General features: G+C 49.5%; 2 protein-coding genes across 5 annotated transcripts in view; both read left to right on the forward strand.

Annotated features, from left to right (window-relative positions):
• LOC149429327 (coiled-coil and C2 domain-containing protein 1B-like) overlaps positions 1-6,097 on the forward strand; it is a 49,001-nt gene extending 42,904 nt beyond the window's left edge. The window contains exon 12 of one of the 2 annotated variants that reach the window (XM_089666559.1): positions 3,308-6,097. In XM_089666559.1, the coding sequence (XP_089522685.1) occupies positions 3,308-3,361 (54 nt within the window). In that variant the 3' untranslated portion in view covers positions 3,362-6,097. The remainder of the gene's footprint in view (positions 1-3,307) is intronic. The other variant, XM_089666560.1, reaches the window with a different exon arrangement.
• Positions 6,098-12,868: 6,771 nt separating this feature from the next.
• The window catches only part of LOC149429328 (coiled-coil and C2 domain-containing protein 1B-like), a 42,772-nt gene continuing 34,942 nt past the window's right edge, over positions 12,869-20,698 (forward strand). Inside the window, exons 1-2 of one of the 3 annotated variants that reach the window (XM_089666584.1) lie at positions 12,869-13,006; positions 20,249-20,321. The gene's annotated coding sequence lies outside the window, so the exon portion shown is untranslated. Of the gene's footprint in view, positions 13,007-20,077; positions 20,322-20,698 lie in introns of those variants that run through there. The other 2 variants (XM_089666583.1, XM_089666586.1) reach the window with 2 other exon arrangements.

Here is a 20,698-nt window from a genome sequence, read left to right on the forward strand (position 1 = left end):
ACAGTCTCTACTTTTGAACCAGGGATAACATCAAATATGCAGTTGAGCTGCTCCCTTAAGCCAGCCACACAAAATATGGTGTCTGTTCTCACCCCACCTTAAGATCAGCTGGAGTCAGCAAAGCATGTACTATGGTCTCCCTCCATCTACATGATGATGAAACAAACCATCTCTAGGGTCATAGAAGGTGAACGTTTATTTATTATATTTCCCTAATTCAGACAGACATGTAGCCATATGGAGTTGGAATAGCCACATCGAACTCCAGTTTTATGTTTTTCTTTCATACTTGTACAGTTGTGCAATCACCCCAACCAAATTCTCCCCCCAAAAGGGTCAGTGTTCAAAAACTCCAGTACAGTTGGATTTGGTAATATTAATGTAAATGCTTATGGAGTTCTTTTTAAAATAGAAACTTAAGAATACCTTCTGTCCAATACATCTTTCTCCAGATATGCCACTAAGAAACAGGGATTTGGCAGCTTACAATTGGTAAAACTCAGAGGAAAACTCTCATTTTGATTGTTTTGTTTCCTGGGGGAGAGAACGCCAAAACAAAAGTACATGTAATACTTTTCCTCCTGTTGCTACAGTGCTGTGAAAAAGTATTTGCCCCTGATTTGTTTTTTTTTTTTGCATATTTGTCAGTTAAATGATTAAAATCAACAAATTTTAATATTACACAAAGATAACACAAGTAAATACAAAATGCAGTTTTAAATTATTTTATTTACAAAGGGAAAAAAAAGCTGTCCAAATCTGCCTTGCCCCATCTGAAAAAGTAATTGCCCCCTCTTGCTAAATCACGAATGAACTGTAATTAAGCACATTTTTTGGAAAGCCGAGTTAAATTGCACTTGCCACACCCAATTACTGCCAGACCTGTTGAATCAAGAAATCACTTCAAGGATAAATTCACCTTTTGGACAAAAATAATAAATGCACATTTTTTTTGGAAGTAAAAAAAAAAATGTGCATTTATTATTTTTGTCCAAAGGAGCCTGTAAAAGCATTGCACCAGCGCGCAGTAGATCGGTGATGCCATGCCAGTCTCCTACAGACCTGTCAGAATATCTGCTTGTTGTACAAGATGTACGGCCAAGCAAATATACTGACAGGAAGCCTCAATGAAGCACCACAGTCCTCCACAGCACTGTGATAGTTCATTGAAAACTACACCCATAGCTGCTAAGGCTTTCGGGACTTGTAGGCACTCATTCACAGAACACGGAGTAATGGAGCTGTGTGGGCAAAGCCCCATTGTTTTCAAATCTGACAGATGGTACGGGGAGATGTTTTCCCATACTGTCTGTCAGAGTGAGGGGGGCAGCGGCTGTGGGAACATGTTACATGTTTCACCCGTTGGTGAAACATGTTCCAAAGGTAAACTTATCCTTTAAACAGAAGCTGTTTGACAAAGTGCAGCACGCTAAAAGATCTCGAAAAGCAACACATTATGCTGCAATCTAAAGAAATTCAAGAACAAATGAGAAACAAAGTAATTGATACATATCAGTCTGGAAAAGGTTACAGAGCCATTTCTCTAAGGCAGGGGTAGGCAACCTGTGGCTTTCTAGCTGTTGTGGAACTACATTTCCCATGAGGCATTGCAACATTACAAAACTGACAGTTACAGCTATGACTTGCAGAGGCATGATGGAACTTGTAGTCCTGCAACAGCTGGAGAGCCACAGGTTGCCTACCCCTGCTCTAAGGCTTTAGGACTCCAGCAACTCACAGTGAGAGCCATTATCCACAAATGGAAAAACTTGAAACAGTGGTGAACCTTCCAGAATGGCAGCCTACCAAAATTACTCAACAAGGACTCATCCAGGAAGTCGTAAAAGAACCCAGAACATCTAAAGAACTGCAGGCCTCACTTGCCTCAGTTAAGGTCAATGTTCATGATTCCACAATATGAAACAGACTGGGCAAAAATGGCCTCCATGGGACAGTTCCAAGGAGAAAGCCACTGCTGACCAAAAAGAACACAAAGGTTCATCTCACATTTGCAAAAAAACTCTTGATTATCCCCAAGATTTTTGGGCAAATATTCTGTGGACTAATGAGACAAAAGTTGAACTTTTTGGAAGGCGAGTGTCTCATTACATCTGGTTTAAAACGAACAGCATTCATAGAAAGAACATTATACTAACAGTCAAACATGGTGGTGGTAGTGTGATGGTCTGGAGCTGCTTCGCAGTTTCAGGACCTGAATCACGTTTCATAATTGGTGGAACCATGAATTCTGAGTTCTACCAAAAAATCCTGAAGGAGAATGTCCAGCCATCAGTTTGTGACCTCAAGTGCAGCAGCAGGATTTAGGGGGCAATTACTTTTTCACACAGGGCCAGGAAGGTTTGGGCAGCTTTTTTTTCCCTTAATACAATTTGTTTGATCATTTGAATGTGACAAATATTTAAAAAAAAAACAAAAAAACACAGGAAGGGGGAAATATGTTTTTATATTACTGTATATGCTTTGTAGATCTAGTTACAAGGTTGGACAGGACTGCCCCACCCCTCCCCTTGCCGCTGTCTGACAACATACCTAGCAAGGAGTTGGTCCCTTGTCTAGAAGCAGGAAAAGGATTGATTTTCATTTTTTTTTTTTGGGGGGGGGGGGGGGGGGGGGGGTTCCTGTGCCTCTGCATTTCTCTTGCTGCCACTTGTCTTGGGCAGGTGTTTGGAGCCAAGGCAAGCGTCGATTATTAAGCAGCCACCCTCTTGCTGGCTACATTGTTAGACAGCGATTAGGGAAAGGGGGGTGCCCTGTTTGACCTCATAGCTAGGCATACAAAGCAAGTAGGAACATGGGACAAAGTAGTACATACACTTTGTCCCCTGCGAATAAGAACACTGAAACATTTAATGTGAGTTATTCTTTCAAATGGTTGAAAAAGTTAGTTTGTTTTTTTACCTTAATGCATTCTACGACTGCAAACTGTACAGATTTACTTAGAAAAAGTCCTGAAATAGACACGCTAGTTCCCTGGTTGTCTCACAGTTTCAATACCTTCTGATGCACAGAACAAGCATACAGCCATTTGTGTCAAACGTTATGATCTGCATGCTTGTTCTCAGTCAGTAATTAAAAGTACTGAAGTCACTGGAGCAGCAAGTTGGCATGGCAAATGGCCTTTTTTATATTTTTTTTGAAGGAGCAATCAAACCACCAGCTCCATATTTCCTGTAATAAATTATAATTTTTGGGGTCTGGTTTATCACAGAAAGGCCCTTGTGCTGCCCATACTATCACAGAAAGGCCCTTGTGCTGCCCATACTCTGCACTGTTTTTCTCCTTTCAGCTACAGGTTAATAAAGTGGAAGGAAGACAACATGAAATTTACAAATGGGACTAAAGTGGAACTGGATGATGAAACAATATGATTGGTGCCTGTGGGAGAAACACATTTGATGCAGTTTTTCAGAACTAGGCTTAATTTTTGGTGGGTTTATGAAAACAGATGTGGAGCTCTCGCCGATAGCCACCAAAAAAGTTGGTCTGGACAAACAGTAGGGTCAGCAAAGACCACTGGGACAATTACCCATACAGACCAGGTTCCTGGCTTTGTCTGAGTGTTCCTATAGATACATTTGTAAATCAGCCCCAATGATCCCACTTATGCTCCAGGTTCCATTAGTCTGCTACCCTTTTTTTCTATACATGTGAACAGTGTGAAGTTTATTTGTAAAACAATATTGGGCACTGTGGAGGAACAAAGTATAATCACATGCAACAAACCAAATGCCCAGTCCATGCATGAACATCAGACAGATCATAGCTTCCAAAGATGCATCATTTATCAAACAGGATTTTGCACAACTGTGTTGTGTTAGTTCTGAACAATGAACTCGCCTCCCATTACAACTTGGTTATAGGTACATTTCATGCAGGAAACAGTGTGTTTTCTGAGCTAACCAGGTAAATTGCTGTACTTAGGTGTGTACACCCCAAATACAGCAACAAGAGACAAGGTCTGCTCAGTTACAACATGACAGTTTTACACGGTCAAGAAGTCTAGTATGAGTATTGAACATTGCTATGAATTATTTTCTAAAACTTTATAGCTGCAGTAATGTAGCTTTACTTGTCTCCAGCAAGATGTATGCATTTTCCACTGGCTACAGGAGTGCATCTGATTTTTAAACTGAACCTGTGCCCAGACTATGCAGGATTAAAGTATTTACTTATTTGGAAGAAGTAGGAAATGCACAAACAAACCCTCATTCATCTCTGTGTCTACAAGCATTGGGGAGAAAATGGTTTTCAATTTCACTGAAATATTAGCTATTATTTCTACTACAACAGAACCTTGGTGACCTACCAAACCTCTAATGTAAACAATTAGCAGGTGTTTCTGAACTGTTAGAAACAGTCTGAAACACACTATGGAACCCTGCAGCCCTCACAGTCCCAGCAGACAGTAGTCTGGGTTTTGGGGAATATTCTAGCCAGTGAAGAAAAATATGAAAAACAACTTTTAGACTGGCTTTCAGTAGTTTTACGTTTTTGATCAGTTCCTTTGCACCGTCATATAGTTTTTCCTGCTCTATCACTTTTCTCCTTTTAGTGCTCATTCCTACCAGCTGCCGCATTGCAACGCAGTGGCTGTCGTGCAGTGCTGCCCGGCCAAACCAGTGCAGTGTTGATGAGCCGATACTGGCGCATTGCACTGTTTACTTTTGGTTTAAGTGAAGTTTATTGAAATGTCACTGTGTGAGTTCTACCAGCTGGCATGCAGTGACCTGTGCTGCATGCAGTACTTTTATTTTCAGCACACAATTCAGTGGTGTAAACCGGCCACACCAGGCACAAGACATTTTGGTTTGTCTTACGGTGCTGCGGTGTGACTGCTCTGGAATAGCTGCGTAACATAATCCACCGCATCTGGTGTGAATAATCCTTGAGGTTTTAATTTTTTTGATAAGATCATTTATAATTGATCTTGCTGAGAAAATATGATATGAGGTCAAATTAAATAATAAGGGGCTGTTGGAAGAAGAATCATTGATTATTTATAAAGGGGCTGTAAGAGCTGTCACATGTAATGTGCCTCCATTCTCCAACACGCTCCCACAGCATTTCCCATGATTAAGCTCCAGGGGCTTGAGAGTGAAACCCGTTAAGGCCATGGCCTACTTGGAGCCCAGGCTGAGGCTGTCATACACCTCCTCACAGGGTTTTGTTGTGATGTGTAATTTTTAGGACTCTTTCCTACTGGATGTTTTGAGCTTTAACAAGCTCTGTCCTTCTCAATACTCCTAGTGGTTTGTCATGCAAGGGGACCTGGAAACAGGAAGGCCAGATTAGAGTTTGCCAATCGACATTTAAAAAAGCCTTCACAGTTCTGGAACAACATCCTATGGACAGATGAGACCGAGATCAACTTGTACCAGAGTGATGGGAAGAGAAGAGTATGGAGAAGGAAAGGAACTGCTCATGATCCTAAGCATACCACCTCATCAGTGAAGCATGGTGGTGGTAGTGTCATGGCATGGGCATGTATGGCTGCCAATGGAACTGCTTCTCTTGTATTTATTGATGATGTGACTGCTGACAAAAGCAGCAGGATGAATTCTGAAGTGTTCGGGCAATATTATCTGCTCATATTCAGCCAAATGCTTCAGAACTCATTGGACGCCGCTTCACAGTGCAGATGGACAATGACCCAAAGCAGACTGCAAAAGCAACCAAAGAGTTTTTTAAGGGAAAGAAGTGGAATGTTATGCAATGGCCAAGTCAATCACCTGACCTGAATCCGATTGAGCATGCATTTCACTTGCTGAAGACAAAACTGCCCCAAGAACAAGCAGGAACTGAAGACAGTTGCAGTAGAGGCCTGGCAGAGCATCACCAGGGATGAAACCCAGCGTCAGGTGATGTCTATGCGTTCCAGACTTCAGGCTGTAATGGACTGCAAAGGATTTGCAACCAAGTATTAAAAAGTGAAAGTTTGATTTATGATTATTCTGTCCCATTACTTTTGGTCCCTTAACAAGTGGGAGGCACATATGCAAACTGTTGTAATGCCTACACCGTTCACTTGATTTGGATGTAAATACCCTCAAATTAAAGCTGACAGTCTGCAGTTAAATCACATCTTGTTTGTTTCATTTCAAAGCCATTGTGGTGGTGTATAGAGCCAAAAATGTTAGAATTGTGTCGATGTCCCAATATTTATGGACCTGACTAAATACAAGACACAAACCAAAATCAAATACTTTCCTTAAATCCCAAAAAACGTAAAGCGGAACCCCACCCAAAAGGGGAAGTTCTGCTTTAAGGACTGCTCCCCCGCTCCCCATTAAAGATTGGCACCTTTGAGGAGCGGGTACCCAAATTTGACGGGTACCCGCTCCCACTTCCGGTCCGATCGCCTAAGTGTCCTCCCTCCTTGAGGTCTTTTGGGACACATGACAGGTCCCAGAAGACTACAGGACCATTCACGAGTGCAGTGCTGCTCGCGCATGCGCAGTGGGTACCTGGCTGTGAAGCCGCAAGCCATCACAGCCGGGTGCCCACACTGAAGATATCGGCCTCCTATAATACAGGATGGCTGGTGAAACGAGCTGCGGGGGACGCACCACGGGACCGAGGGACAGGTAAGTGGCTATTTTTTAAAAGTCAGCAGCTACAGTTTTTGTAGCTGCTGACTTTTATTTTTTGATAGGTTGAGTGGAACTCCGCTTTAAGATTAACATGCAATCCATCTTAAGGCTGAATTTGCACTGATTTCTGCTAAAATGCAGGGAAAACAGATGTACATTTCCATCCATTTTATGCGCCTTTTGCTTTTTATGTGTCCTGTTCACACTACAATGCTGCGTTGACCTGTATTGCAGTGCGTTCAAATGGAAACATGTTGGTTTGACACAGCTCAACGCAGGGCTGTAGTATGAACAGTCCACATAAAAAACTATTGTTTTTTTTATGTGTCTGTGATGACCTGCATTTTACAAGTGTGTTAAAACGCAGATCAACACGCCCAAAAACCGCATGGAAATCTATGTTCTCTGTATTTTAGCACAACTTAGTGTGAATAAGTTTACCTTAAGCCTGGGTCTCCAAACTTTTCAAACAAAGGGCCAGTTTACTGTCCTTCAGACTTTTGAGGGGCCAGATTATGGCCAGTGAGGGTAGAAAATGTCCTAGGCCCAGCATTGGTGAAAATACATATGGCCTCGGGGTTGATGGTCAGAAATAGGAAGAGTAGTGCTCCATCATTGGTATGTGTGGGATGAATAATACCCCATCATTGGTGTCAGGGCAGGAATTATGCCCCACTGTTGGTGTCAGAGGAATAGTGCCCCAAGGGCCAGATAAAGGCTAGCAAAGGGCCACATTCGGCCGCAGTTTGAAGACCACTGACCTAAAGCCAAAAATTATAGTATAGAGTAGGGGGGGGGGGTTAAAAACACAATGAGATTCAATTCCCATCTATGTCCCATTAGAAGGAACAAGGGTCCCCATTGGAAGATCTCCCCTCTATTCCTGTTCTGGTGGTAACTCAAAATTTTGGATTTACCCTCACTTTCATTACCAGTGACACTGGTAAACAGGACAATCAGAAATCTCTATAACAGGGACATAGACAACAATAAAACAAAAATAGTGGGTTTAACACTTCACCAGTTCATTCAAACCTAAAATGAAAAGGTTCTGCATGTAGTTAAAGCAACCTGTCAGATCAGATATACAATGATTAGTCACTGCTGACTTCTGAACATGCCAGGTGCCTGGCTGTCGGGTTGACTCAAAGGTTTCAATACAAGTCCCAGCAGGTCCTGCCATCCACGCATGCAGAAGAACACCACAAATGCTAGGGCATGCAATGACCTGTTATTTCTCGGTTTATGATGAAGAAAAAGTCACCTGGCTGCCATAAGTAAACAGGCTACAAACTATGCCCAGCCATTCACTGCATTCTTGCAGCCATTGAGAAATACTGTGAGAGCTGTGATTGGTCACAGCTTGTCACATGTACAAGGCTGTTGTGAAATCTGTGAATGATCACAGAGGTCACATAGTACAGGGCTATTCACAAGTAGTAAGCAATGATGTCAGCAAGTGACTTCTTGTTTACTACTATTCATGTGATTACTGATTGGCCAATCAGTGATCACATGATCGGGACCTCACACAGAGGTCCCGTACATACAGCGATCGGCATTCCGCTGTGTCTGGGGAGCGCGCACAGGCTGTAAATGCAGGCGCACTACTCCCGTCCGGCCGTTTATGTACATGGGCCGGACGGGAAGTGGTTAAAGGATTTTTTTCGCCACCTGTGTCCCATTGGTAAGATTTCTGTTTGCTTCCTGAGCTATAAATACTATAGGAAATGAAAGAAAATCACTCTAAAGTGAGGTAAATCCCCTCTTCGTAATTAAAGCTAAACTGATTTTTAAAAAATTGCCCCTTTGCACTGTAACAAATGAATACTAATGAAGTGTGTGAAATGTACAGTTGTTGCTGTGGTATGTAAATCTTACTTTTATTCCTCCTGTAGAGTAAATTGCCCGCTTTGCAGCCCATCCGTTCTGATAACATTTTGCATTCCTATACAAGGCATTCTGAGATTGGAGGAGGTACAGATGAGCATCACAATCTCTCCTCCTTCAATCACAAAGCACTTGGCATTCACTGAAAAGAATGCAAAAGGTTTTCAGAATTGCTGAGCTGCACAGCGAGTGAGCGGCCAGCTGCCCAATCGAATACCCCAGATGGTGCTGTAAGTTTCAGCACCAGACATTTGATGCTGACTGTACTGTATGGGGGGAGGGGTGGAATAAAGTAATAGTAGTACACAACACAGGAAAAGCCACACATTGTACACACTTCGTTAGTGTTCCTTTTTTAGGTGCAAACAGCTAGATATGGTTTTTGGCAGGAGTCTAGCATTAGGCTCTATGCACACTAGCAATTTATTTGAAGATAAAAAAACGCTGAATAAAAAACACTGGTAACAGCATTTTTAGTAGCATTCAGAAGTGTTTAGGAGTGTTTTTACAGTTCATGCAGAGGGAAACAAAAGCTAGAAAAGAAGGTGTTAGCAGCAGTTTAGTAACAATTAGGAGCTGGAAAAACACTCTAAAAACTCTACAAAAACATTTTTTTTTCTGCTTCTAGACGCTGAAGCTCAAAAAATGCTAATAGCCTAGTGTGCATGGACACATAGGAGAACACTATTTAGCTTCTAGGAGCAGAAAAAAAGCTAATAGCTTCTAGGAGCTTAAAAAACAATATTTGTGTGCAGGGAGCCTTAAAGCAGAACTTAAAACGGAGCTCCACCCAAAAGGGAAAGGTCTGCTTTAAGCCTTCATCCCCTGCTCCCCATTGGGGAGCGGGTAGGAGTGGTTACTCGAATTTGACAGGTACCCGCTCCCACGTCCGCTATTATCACCTAGGTGATCGGAAGCAGAAGCTGCCCTCCCCCCCTCTCTCCCCGTACCCTTCTGGGACACGTGACAGATCCCAGAAGACTACAGGGCCATTCACAAAGCACAGCGCTTCTCGCACAAGCCCAGTGGGCACCCGGCTGTAAAGCCACAAGCTGTCACAGCCGGGTGCCCACACTGAAGATGCCGGCGTCGGGGAGAGAACACGGCCGGTGAAACCAGCCGTGGTGAAGACATCACTGGACCGAGGGACAGGTAGGTGTCTGTATTTTAACAGTCAGCAACTACAGTTTTTGTAGCTGCTGACTTTTATTTATTTTTTTCAGCTGGAACTCCGCTTTAACTCATAACAACTTGGTAAAAAATAATGTGAAAAAATATGCAGTGAGCACAAAAAGAAAATCCGCAAGCAGCTGGCACAGAAAGACAAACCCACTTCATCCTCAAAAACATATATTAAAAAAAAAAAAAAAAAAAGGTGCAGTGTTAATGTGTATACCATAAATAATAAAACAGCTAGTAAAACACTAGAATGATTATATCATGAAGACTGATGACGTGTGATAAAAGTCATACGTGATAAAAATCCTATAATAGGTGCATTTCTAAATAGCAAAAAGTCCAAAAATAAAAGTGCCCAAAAGTATTTAAATAATAACAATCGGGATTGAGTGACATCTAGTGAAAAGTAAAATCGGTGACAATCCTTCCTCCTAATGCACTCATCAGAAGCAAAGGATAAATGAGCTTTTGTACAACTCCTCCAAAAGGGTATAACCCCTCCATGGCCGGAATAAATGTATATCAGATACAGCTGGGCTCTATATGGAAGTCCCTCTGGACAAAGTATGACTTCTCCACGGCATAACTCGGACACCCGTCCAATAAGGATGAATTTATAAATAAAAAATTCTACACCATATGCGGCTTCTCTTGGGCTCCGGATTGTGAGCTTTCTCCCTCCAGGATTCATCCTTATCAGACCGGTGGCCGAGTTATGCCGTGGAGAAGTCATACTTTGTCCAGAGGGACTTCCATATAGAGCGCAGCTGTATCTGATATACATCTATTCTGGCCATGGAGGGGTTATACCTTTTGGAGGAGTTGTTGTACAAAAGCTCATTTATCCTTTGCTTCTGATGAGTGCATTAGGAGGAAGGATTGTCACCGATTTACTTTTCACTAGATGTCACCCAATCCCAATTGTTATTATTTAAATACTTGTGGACACTTTATTTTTGGACTTTTTGCTATTTAGAAATGCACCTATTATAGGATTTTTATCACGCATGTCACCAGTCTTCATGAAATAATCGAATGTTTTACTAGCCGTTTTATTAGTGTTCCTGCATGGCAGACCCCTTACTGTTATCTCACATGTATATTATTATTATTATAGCCAAATTTACCACCCTAACTCCTCCCACAGTTTTTACACTACATAGACAGTAATATACCGAAACGTGCGGATTGTTCCCGATTGGTGTGCTATTACTTTGTGGAACGTTTCGCCGAATGGTTCAAGAAATATCGTGTTTTTTGTGATGAAATTTGTCCCATAGGAATGAATGGCGCAACTAGAGTGTGAGCTGACAAAGCTAGAGAGTGAAAGGAAAAATCAGGACATGATTTCTAAACTGCCATCACTCCTTCATTTTCAAGCCCAACTACACAAATCTTATATCAAACGTTCAGCTATCCCTGCTGCCACTACAAATGTTCACGGCTAAGCCATAGTCCTGATAGTTTTCACAATATGACCATTTGTTTGCAACTCACGCCGCCCATTGACATTCATTGAATCTCCATTCCCAGCTACCTGAATTTTTAAGGGACATTTTTAAACTGCGACTGTGCCTTCATGTTTAATATTTCAGAGACATACTATGCATCAAAATGTAGGTCTGGGTCTTGTGATTCTCACAATATAAAGCGCTTTGCTGTAGGATTTATACTTTTAAAAACTACAACCGCTTGAAGATGGCAAACGACAGTGAAGTTAGCAAGTTGGAGCAGTTTGTTTATAAAAGTTCCTCTGAGCTTGCTGTAGAGTGAGTTGCCATAGCAACCCAAGGGGGGTCAGCAGCCAGCAGAGTGACCAAAGCTAGAGTGTGAGCTGAAAAATAAAAGTTGAAATGCATTTCTCACTCTATCAAGCTTGCCATGGAGTTTCACAGGTCAGAACTGCAACATACTGTGATATAGGAGACATTCAGAGGCTGCGGACATGGTACAAGAGATGGTCAGGGACTACGGACATGTTACAGTATAGGAGACATTCAGAGGCTGCGGACGTGGGAGACGGCCAGGGGCTGCGGACACGGCGCGGGAGACGGCCAGGGGCTGCGGACACGGCGCGGGAGACCGCCAGGGGCTGCGGACACGGCGCGGGAGACCGCCAGGGGCTGCGGACACGGCGCGGGAGACCGCCAGGGGCTGCGGACACGGCGCGGGAGACCGCCAGGGGCTGCGGACACGGCGCGGGAGACCGCCAGGGGCTGCGGACACGGCGCGGGAGACCGCCAGGGGCTGCGGACACGGCGCGGGAGACCGCCAGGGGCTGCGGACACGGCGCGGGAGACCGCCAGGGGCTGCGGACACGGCGCGGGAGACTGCAAGCATGCTGCAAGTGTGTTCTAGCAGTGACCGGTGTTCTCCCAGTGTTAGAAAAACACCATTCAGCGCATATGTGGACAGTTTTACAAAATATAAGAAAGTGGCAGAAATCCGCAGCAGTTGAAATTTCTATCTTCCGGTCAATTGCTCAAGCACATTTTGGAGGGCAGTAAATGGTTAACACATATGTGAAGCTGCCAGCCTGACCAGTCTAAATCGTGCAAAGGCAACATAAAGGAAAGCATGAAATAAATCATGGAGGGCTCACACAGGACTCTGATCATAAACAGCTGAAAGTCATCAGTAGAGATGTGTGACCCCCTCACATGGAATGCCAGCTGCAGCGTCTTCCACAAGTCTCCTGATCGGTAGTCCCCCTCCGGTGTGCAGTGCTAGTGTACACACAGAAACAAGGAACCCAGCGGGACAAGAGCCAGGGGAGATGTTCCCTAATCAGTGATCATTACCTGAGCTGCAGGCTGGAAGGGGGACACACTGATCAGCGGCCTTCTTGAAGATGCTGCAGGTAACATGTCAGTGTGTTGATGATGATTGTCAGCTGTCTGTACAGAGCTCCTTGTGTACACTGCTGTGATCCGTTTACTGCTTGTAGGGATCCTGCACTTCCTGTTTACTCTCCCTCTGAAAAGGAGGAGGAACAAGTCATTAGCAGTCCCTCCCTCCTACTCAGATCAGCGGCACTATTGGTGACACACTGATCATCTCCAATTACAATGATTTCACAGATAGCACAAACGGGCAAGCAAGGGTAAGGGGCGTGGCCTAATACACTCGGCAGGGGCGTGGCATTACATGTGAAAATGGGCGTGGCATGAGTTGCTAGTGACGTCACGTCTCTAGCAACCAATCAGTGTCTTTCAGCGCTCTGCGTCGCATTCGCTCAGAGGAGTGCTGACACTCCTGGGATCAACACGTATGTGGCGCAGTGGAGTGTCATACAGACGGACCAATGGACTACGTAGCCTGCACAGGTAGGAGGAGCCACGAACATATGAGCGAGGGTTGATCTGGTCTCTGGGTGGATGGGAGCGGATTGCGGAACGGAGGCGGAAAAAGACAGTAGAATTACTGGGAGCGCCCTGTATGGTTCTCCCTGCAGAAGATGAGAGCTGGCGCTTCGGACGGGGCTGTTCTGTACCCAGAACTGCAAAATCGCGTCTATTCATGTGATTTTGCGCAGAGCAGCCGCCCTATAGCAATATATCTGCCATAGTGCAGCGATTGGTTAATAAATCACCTATTGACCAAAGCTGTCAAATCGCCGATGTCCACAGACAAGCCGACTGTGGGGCCTAGTACAATGTAATCAGTAGTAGATATCCCAGCACCACACAGGGCATATGGCTTTGACTTCATTCTAACTTCCTGCTTTGCCACACCTACCACAACACTAAGCCCCGCCTCCACCACTGGGGTCTAATAATTAATTTCTTAAATGCGGCAGTTCTGTGCTATGGATGGTGATCGGCGATCGTCTACTGCTGCCGAAAACCATGACATTCGCAGATGTATCAGAGACACACTCATCGTGGGGGAACTCATCTTGCCGCTACAACGGCATTGGGACCCACATGATCTCTAATGCTGCAGGCATCGCACAGACCCCTCTCGGGGCCTGTGGGTGCAGGCATCGCAGAGGACCCTCTCGGGGCCTGTGTGTGCAGGCATCGCAGAGGACCCTCTCGGGGCCTGTGGGTTCAGGCATCGCAGAGGACCCTCTCGGGGGCCTGTGGGTTCAGGCATCGCAGAGGACCCTCTCGGGGCCTGTGGGTTCAGGCATCGCAGAGGACCCTCTCGGGGCCTGTGGGTTCAGGCATCGCAGAGGACCCTCATGGGGCAGGCTTCAGGACCCTCACGGGGCCTGAGGGGGCAGGCTTCAGGACCCTCACGGGGCCTGAGGGGGCAGGCTTCAGGACCCTCACGGGGCCTGAGGGGGCAGGCTTCAGGACGCTGAGGGGGCAGGCTTCAGGACGCTCACAGGGCCTGAGGGGGCAGGCTTCAGGACGCTGAGGGAGCAGGCTTCAGGACCCTCACGGGGCCTGTGGGTGCAGGCATCGCAAAGCCCCACACGGGGCCTGTGGGTGCAGGCATCGCACAGACCCCACACGGGGCCTGTGGGTGCAGGCATCGGACAGACGGGGCCTGTGGGTGCAGGCATCGCACAGACCCCTCTCGGGCCTGTGGGTGCAGGCATCGCACAGACCCCTCTCGGGGCCTGTGGGTGCAGGCATCGCACAGACCCCTCTCGGGGCCTGTGGGTGCAGGCATCGCACAGACCCCACACGGGGCCTGTGGGTGCAGGCATCGCACAGACCCCACACGGGGCCTGTGGGTGCAGGCATCGCACAGACCCCACACGGGGCCTGTGGGTGCAGGCATCGCACAGACCCCTCTCGGGGCCTGTGGGTGCAGGCATCGCACAGACCCCTCTCGGGGCCTGTGGGTGCAGGCATCGCACAGACCCCACACGGGGCCTGTGGGTGCAGGCATCGCACAGACCCCTCTCGGGGCCTGTGGGTGCAGGCATCGCACAGACCCCTCTCGGGGCCTGTGGGTGCAGGCATCGCACAGACCCCTCTCGGGGCCTGTGGGTGCAGGCATCGCACAGACCCCTCTCGGGGCCTGTGGGTGCAGGCATCGCACAGACCCCACACGGGGCCTGTGGGTGCAGGCATCGCACAGACCCCACACGGGGCCTGTGGGTGCAGGCATCGCACAGACCCCACACGGGGCCTGTGGGTGCAGGCATCGCACAGACCCCTCTCGGGGCCTGTGGGTGCAGGCATCGCACAGACCCCTCTCGGGGCCTGTGGGTGCAGGCATCGCACAGACCCCACACGGGGCCTGTGGGTGCAGGCATCGCACAGACCCCACACGGGGCCTGTGGGTGCAGGCATCGCACAGACCCCACACGGGGCCTGTGGGTGCAGGCATCGCACAGACCCCACACGGGGCCTGTGGGTGCAGGCATCGCACAGACCCCACACGGGGCCTGTGGGTGCAGGCATCGCACAGACCCCACACGGGGCCTGTGGGTGCAGGCATCGCACAGACCCCACACGGGGCCTGTGGGTGCAGGCATCGCACAGACCCCACACGGGGCCTGTGGGTGCAGGCATCGCACAGACCCCTCTCGGGGCCTGTGGGTGCAGGCATCGCACAGACCCCTCTCGGGGCCTGTGGGTGCAGGCATCGCACAGACCCCACACGGGGCCTGTGGGTGCAGGCATCGCACAGACCCCACACGGGGCCTGTGGGTGCAGGCATCGCACAGACCCCACACGGGGCCTGTGGGTGCAGGCATCGCACAGACCCCTCTCGGGGCCTGTGGGTGCAGGCATCGCACAGACCCCTCTCGGGGCCTGTGGGTGCAGGCATCGCACAGACCCCACACGGGGCCTGTGGGTGCAGGCATCGCACAGACCCCACACGGGGCCTGTGGGTGCAGGCATCGCACAGACCCCACACGGGGCCTGTGGGTGCAGGCATCGCACAGACCCCACACGGGGCCTGTGGGTGCAGGCATCGCACAGACCCCACACGGGGCCTGTGGGTGCAGGCATCGCACAGACCCCACACGGGGCCTGTGGGTGCAGGCATCGCACAGACCCCTCTCGGGGCCTGTGGGTGCAGGCATCGCACAGACCCCTCTCGGGGCCTGTGGGTGCAGGCATCGCACAGACCCCACACGGGGCCTGTGGGTGCAGGCATCGCACAGACCCCACACGGGGCCTGTGGGTGCAGGCATCGCACAGACCCCACACGGGGCCTGTGGGTGCAGGCATCGCACAGACCCCACACGGGGCCTGTGGGTGCAGGCATCGCACAGACCCCTCTCGGGGCCTGTGGGTGCAGGCATCGCACAGACCCCTCTCGGGGCCTGTGGGTGCAGGCATCGCACAGACCCCACACGGGGCCTGTGGGTGCAGGCATCGCACAGACCCCACACGGGGCCTGTGGGTGCAGGCATCGCACAGACCCCACACGGGGCCTGTGGGTGCAGGCATCGCACAGACCCCACACGGGGCCTGTGGGTGCAGGCATCGCACAGACCCCACACGGGGCCTGTGGGTGCAGGCATCGCACAGACCCCACACGGGGCCTGTGGGTGCAGGCATCGCACAGACCCCACACGGGGCCTGTGGGTGCAGGCATCGCACAGACCCCACACGGGGCCTGTGGGTGCAGGCATCGCACAGACCCCACACGGGGCCTGTGGGTGCAGGCATCGCACAGACCCCACACGGGGCCTGTGGGTGCAGGCATCGCACAGACCCCACACGGGGCCTGTGGGTGCAGGCATCGCACAGACCCCACACGGGGCCTGTGGGTGCAGGCATCGCACAGACCCCACACGGGGCCTGTGGGTGCAGGCATCGCACAGACCCCACACGGGGCCTGTGGGTGCAGGCATCGCACAGACCCCACACGGGGCCTGTGGGTGCAGGCATCGCACAGACCCCACACGGGGCCTGTGGGTGCAGGCATCGCACAGACCCCACACGGGGCCTGTGGGTGCAGGCATCGCACAGACCCCACACGGGGCCTGTGGGTGCAGGCATCGCACAGACCCCACACGGGGCCTGTGGGTGCAGGCATCGGGACCCTTTCCCGGGTCTGAGGGTGCAGGCATCGGGACCCTTTCCCGGGTCTGAGGGTGCAGGCATCGGAACCCTTTCCCGGGTCTGAGGGTGCAGGCATCGGGACCCTTTCCCGGGTCTGAGGGTGCAGGCATCGGGACCCACTCCCGGGTCTGAGGGTGCAGGCATCGGGACCCACTCCCGGGTCTGAGGGTGCAGGCATCGGGACCCACTCCCGGGTCTGAGGGTGCAGGCATCGGGACCCACCTTGGGTCTGAGGGTGCAGGCATCGGGACCCACCTTGGGTCTGAGGGTGCAGGCATCGGGACCCTTTCCCGGGTCTGAGGGTGCAGGCATCGGGACCCACCTTGGGTCTGAGGGTGCAGGCATCGGGACCCTTTCCTGGGGTCTGAGGGTGCAGGCATTGGGACCCTTTCACAGGTCTGAGGGTGCCGGCATCGGGACCCACCTTGGGTTTGAGGGTGTCGGCATCGGGACCCTTTCCCAGGTCTGAGGGTGCAGGCATCGGTACCCTTTCCCGGGGTCTGAGGGTGCCGGCATCGGGACCCTTTCCCGGGGTCTGTGGCTGCCGGCATCGGGACACACTCCCGGGGTCTGAGGGTGCCGGCATCGGGACCCTTTCCCGGGGTCTGAGGGTGCAGGCATCGGGACCCACCGTGGGTCTGAGGGTGCAGGCATCGGGACCCACCTTGGGTCTGAGGGTGCAGGCATCGGGACCCTTTCCCGGGGTCTGAGGGTGCAGGCATCGGGACCCTTTCCCGGGGTCTGAGGGTGCAGGCATCGGGACCCTTTCCCGGGGTCTGAGGGTGCTGGCATCGGGACCCACTCCCGGGTCTGAGGGTGCTGGCATCGGGACCCACTCCTGGGTCTGACCCTTTCCTGCGCGCCCCTACCTGGAACTGTAAAATCACGTCTATATATGTGATTTCGCGCATCCGTGCCGCCCTTTAACCGTATTTCTGCTATGGGGTCTGAGGGTGCCGACATCGGTACCCTTTCCCGGGGTCTGAGGGTGCCGGCATCGGTACCCTTTCCCGGGGTCTGAGGGTGCCGGCATCGGTACCCTTTCCCGGGGTCTGAGGGTGCCGGCATCGGGACCCTTTCCCGGGGTCTGTGGCTGCCGGCATCGGGACCCTTTCCCGGGGTCTGAGGGTGCCGGCATCGGGACACACTCCCGGGGTCTGAGGGTGCCGGCATCGGGACCCTTTCCCGGGGTCTGAGGGTGCCGGCATCGGGACCCTTTCCCGGGGTCTGAGGGTGCCGGCATCGGGACCCTTTCCCGGGGTCTGAGGGTGCAGGCATCGGGACCCTTTCCCGGGGTCTGAGGGTGCAGGCATCGGGACCCTTTCCCGGGGTCTGAGGGTGCAGGCATCGGGACCCTTTCCCGGGGTCTGAGGGTGCAGGCATCGGGACCCTTTCCCGGGGTCTGAGGGTGCAGGCATCGGGACCCTTTCCCGGGGTCTGAGGGTGCAGGCATCGGGACTCTTTCCCGGGGTCTGAGGGTGCAGGCATCGGGACCCTTTCCCGGGTCTGACCCTTTCCTGCGCACCCCTACCTGTAACTGTAAAATCACGTCTATATATGTGATTTCGCGCATCCGTGCCGCCCTTTAACCGTATTTCTGCTATAGGGCAACACGGAAGCGGTTAAGGGCCAGTTCACATCAGAATGCAGTGCGGGAAACCGGGGTTCTATGAGCATTTCCTGCACTGCATTTAAAACACACTGCACTTGAGTTCTGCAGCAGGTGTCTGTGTTAACAACATCCCAGAAGCAGCTCACAAACGCAATGCATTTGCCTGCACTGGATCACATGGTACAGTAGTACCATTCGATCCGGATGCTGTGCGTTTTATAAAGTAGTGCATGCACTACTTTTGGTGCGGTTTAAATGAATGGGACGAAATTGCACTGCACCCGTATCGCATGTGAATCGCACAGAAACATGCTGCTGTGAACTGTCCCGAAGGGAAACGTTAGCTGATAGAAAAATGTAAGCTGCCAGTTCTAGCCTCTGCCTCTGAAATTGCCAGCTGCCATGTTATGTCATGTTAACCCTGTAACACTGGAACAGCTCCAATTCCAAAGTTAGTAAAATCTACAATGTATTACTGAGGTAATCCAACACTCTCTCCCTGATGTAATCCAACACTCTCTCCCTGAGGTAATCCGACACTCTCTCCCAGAGGTAATCCGACACTCTCTCCCAGAGGTAATCCGACACTCTCTCCCTGAGGTAATCCGACACTCTCTCCCTGAGGTAATCCGACACTCTCTCCCTGAGGTAATCCGACACTCTCTCCCTGAGGTAATCCGACACTCTCTCGTTACTGAGGTAATCCGACACTCTCTCGTTACTGAGGTAATCCGACACTCTCTCGTTACTGAGGTAATCCGACCCCCTCTCGTTACTGAGGTAATCCGACCCCCTCTCGTTACTGAGGTAATCCGACCCCCCTCTCGTTACTGAGGTAATCCGACCCCCCTCTCGTTACTGAGGTAATCCGACCCCCCTCTCGTTACTGAGGTAATCCGACCCCCCTCTCGTTACTGAGGTAATCCGACCCCCCTCTCGTTACTGAGGTAATCCGACCCCCCTCTCGTTACTGAGGTAATCCGACCCCCCTCTCGTTACTGAGGTAATCCGACCCCCCTCTCGTTACTGAGGTAATCCGACCCCCCTCTCGTTACTGAGGTAATCCGACCCCCCTCTCGTTACTGAGGTAATCCGACCCCCCTCTCGTTACTGAGGTAATCCGACCCCCCTCTCGTTACTGAGGTAACCCATCCCCCCCCTCATTACTGACTTTATCCAACCCCCTCATTACTGATGTAATTCAACCCCCTCATTACTGATGTAATTCTACCCAGCCTTTTTCAACCAGGATGCCTTCTGGGGTGCCTTGACAAAATGACTAAAATTGCTCCAAATTGCCTAGAAATTGTGCACAGGCAGCTTGCTCTGGTGGCACAAATAGAAGAGAAGAAGCCAGCCGCTTTAAGGACTAAAACTCAACTCCAAGAAGAAATCTATTTATTTTTGGAAAGCCGGGTAAATATTGATGTTCTTGTACCATTCTTCCTATGCCTCTGGCAGCTTTTCAAGAAATGAGTGGAGCTGTTGTCACTGAGACATGAAGACAGAGACAATAAATTTAATCCGTTAGATATTCTTGGAAAAAACTGTTTTCTTGCAGTCTGTCTCTACAGGAAGTGGTGGAAATCTCCCTAACAAGTACATTGACAGTATAAACCCAACAAAAGTTGTACCCCTTACCCATCCTGTGCTAATCTAACAAAAAAAAAGTTTTTTATCTGGAGTTTGTCTTCAATCTACAAAAGCTTTAGTCATTTTATATAAAAACTGCTGTACAGGCTGATTTGTCCAGTGAACAAAGCCACACTGATAAAGATAATGTTCTGTTGACAAAAAATAATTATTAATATTATACCTTTATGACTTTATATGCAGTGCACAAACAATAGTGGTTGTGTTTTATTAATCCTTTACTTTTCCATAAAGGGAAAACTAAACAAAGTATCGGAAGCTAGGCAGAGCACACAAGGATCTGTTCCCTGTTAAATGTAACCAAATTAATTTCTTTATTGCAGCAATATCAGGATGCCATACGGGCTTCCAAAGCTGGCAGATCAGTGAATCTGGCAGAGCTCCCAGCACCTCCAGGTAACATATTACTTGTTTTGTTCTACATGTAAATTCCATCAAATAGCTTATTGACACAGGCTAACATTTCTTCTGATTGCAGGCCTAGTTTTTATTTTTAATCCTTTAAAGCAGTCCTATTTGCTAAAGTAATACTGGCCGTAGACGGTTCTTTTTTTTTTATTTGATCAGTTAGCTAGTTGACCGAAAAAAAAAAAAGTGAATGGATTCCCTCATCCACACAAGCTAGGTGGATGGAGGAATCCTCCCTGCTGTGCCATTGTATTCTGACAGTGGGTCTTTTCCACTGTTAGAATACTTTGATCAGCAGCTGCAGCCAATTTGCTGCAAGCTGTTAACTGACAAAAGTTTTCCAACAGTCGATGAGGAATAGCCAT

Source organism: Staurois parvus, unplaced genomic scaffold, assembly GCF_062004578.1.
Source record: "Staurois parvus isolate SC_StPar_1 unplaced genomic scaffold, SC_StPar_1.0 ptg002753l, whole genome shotgun sequence".
In the NCBI taxonomy this organism is placed as follows: domain Eukaryota; kingdom Metazoa; phylum Chordata; class Amphibia; order Anura; family Ranidae; genus Staurois; species Staurois parvus.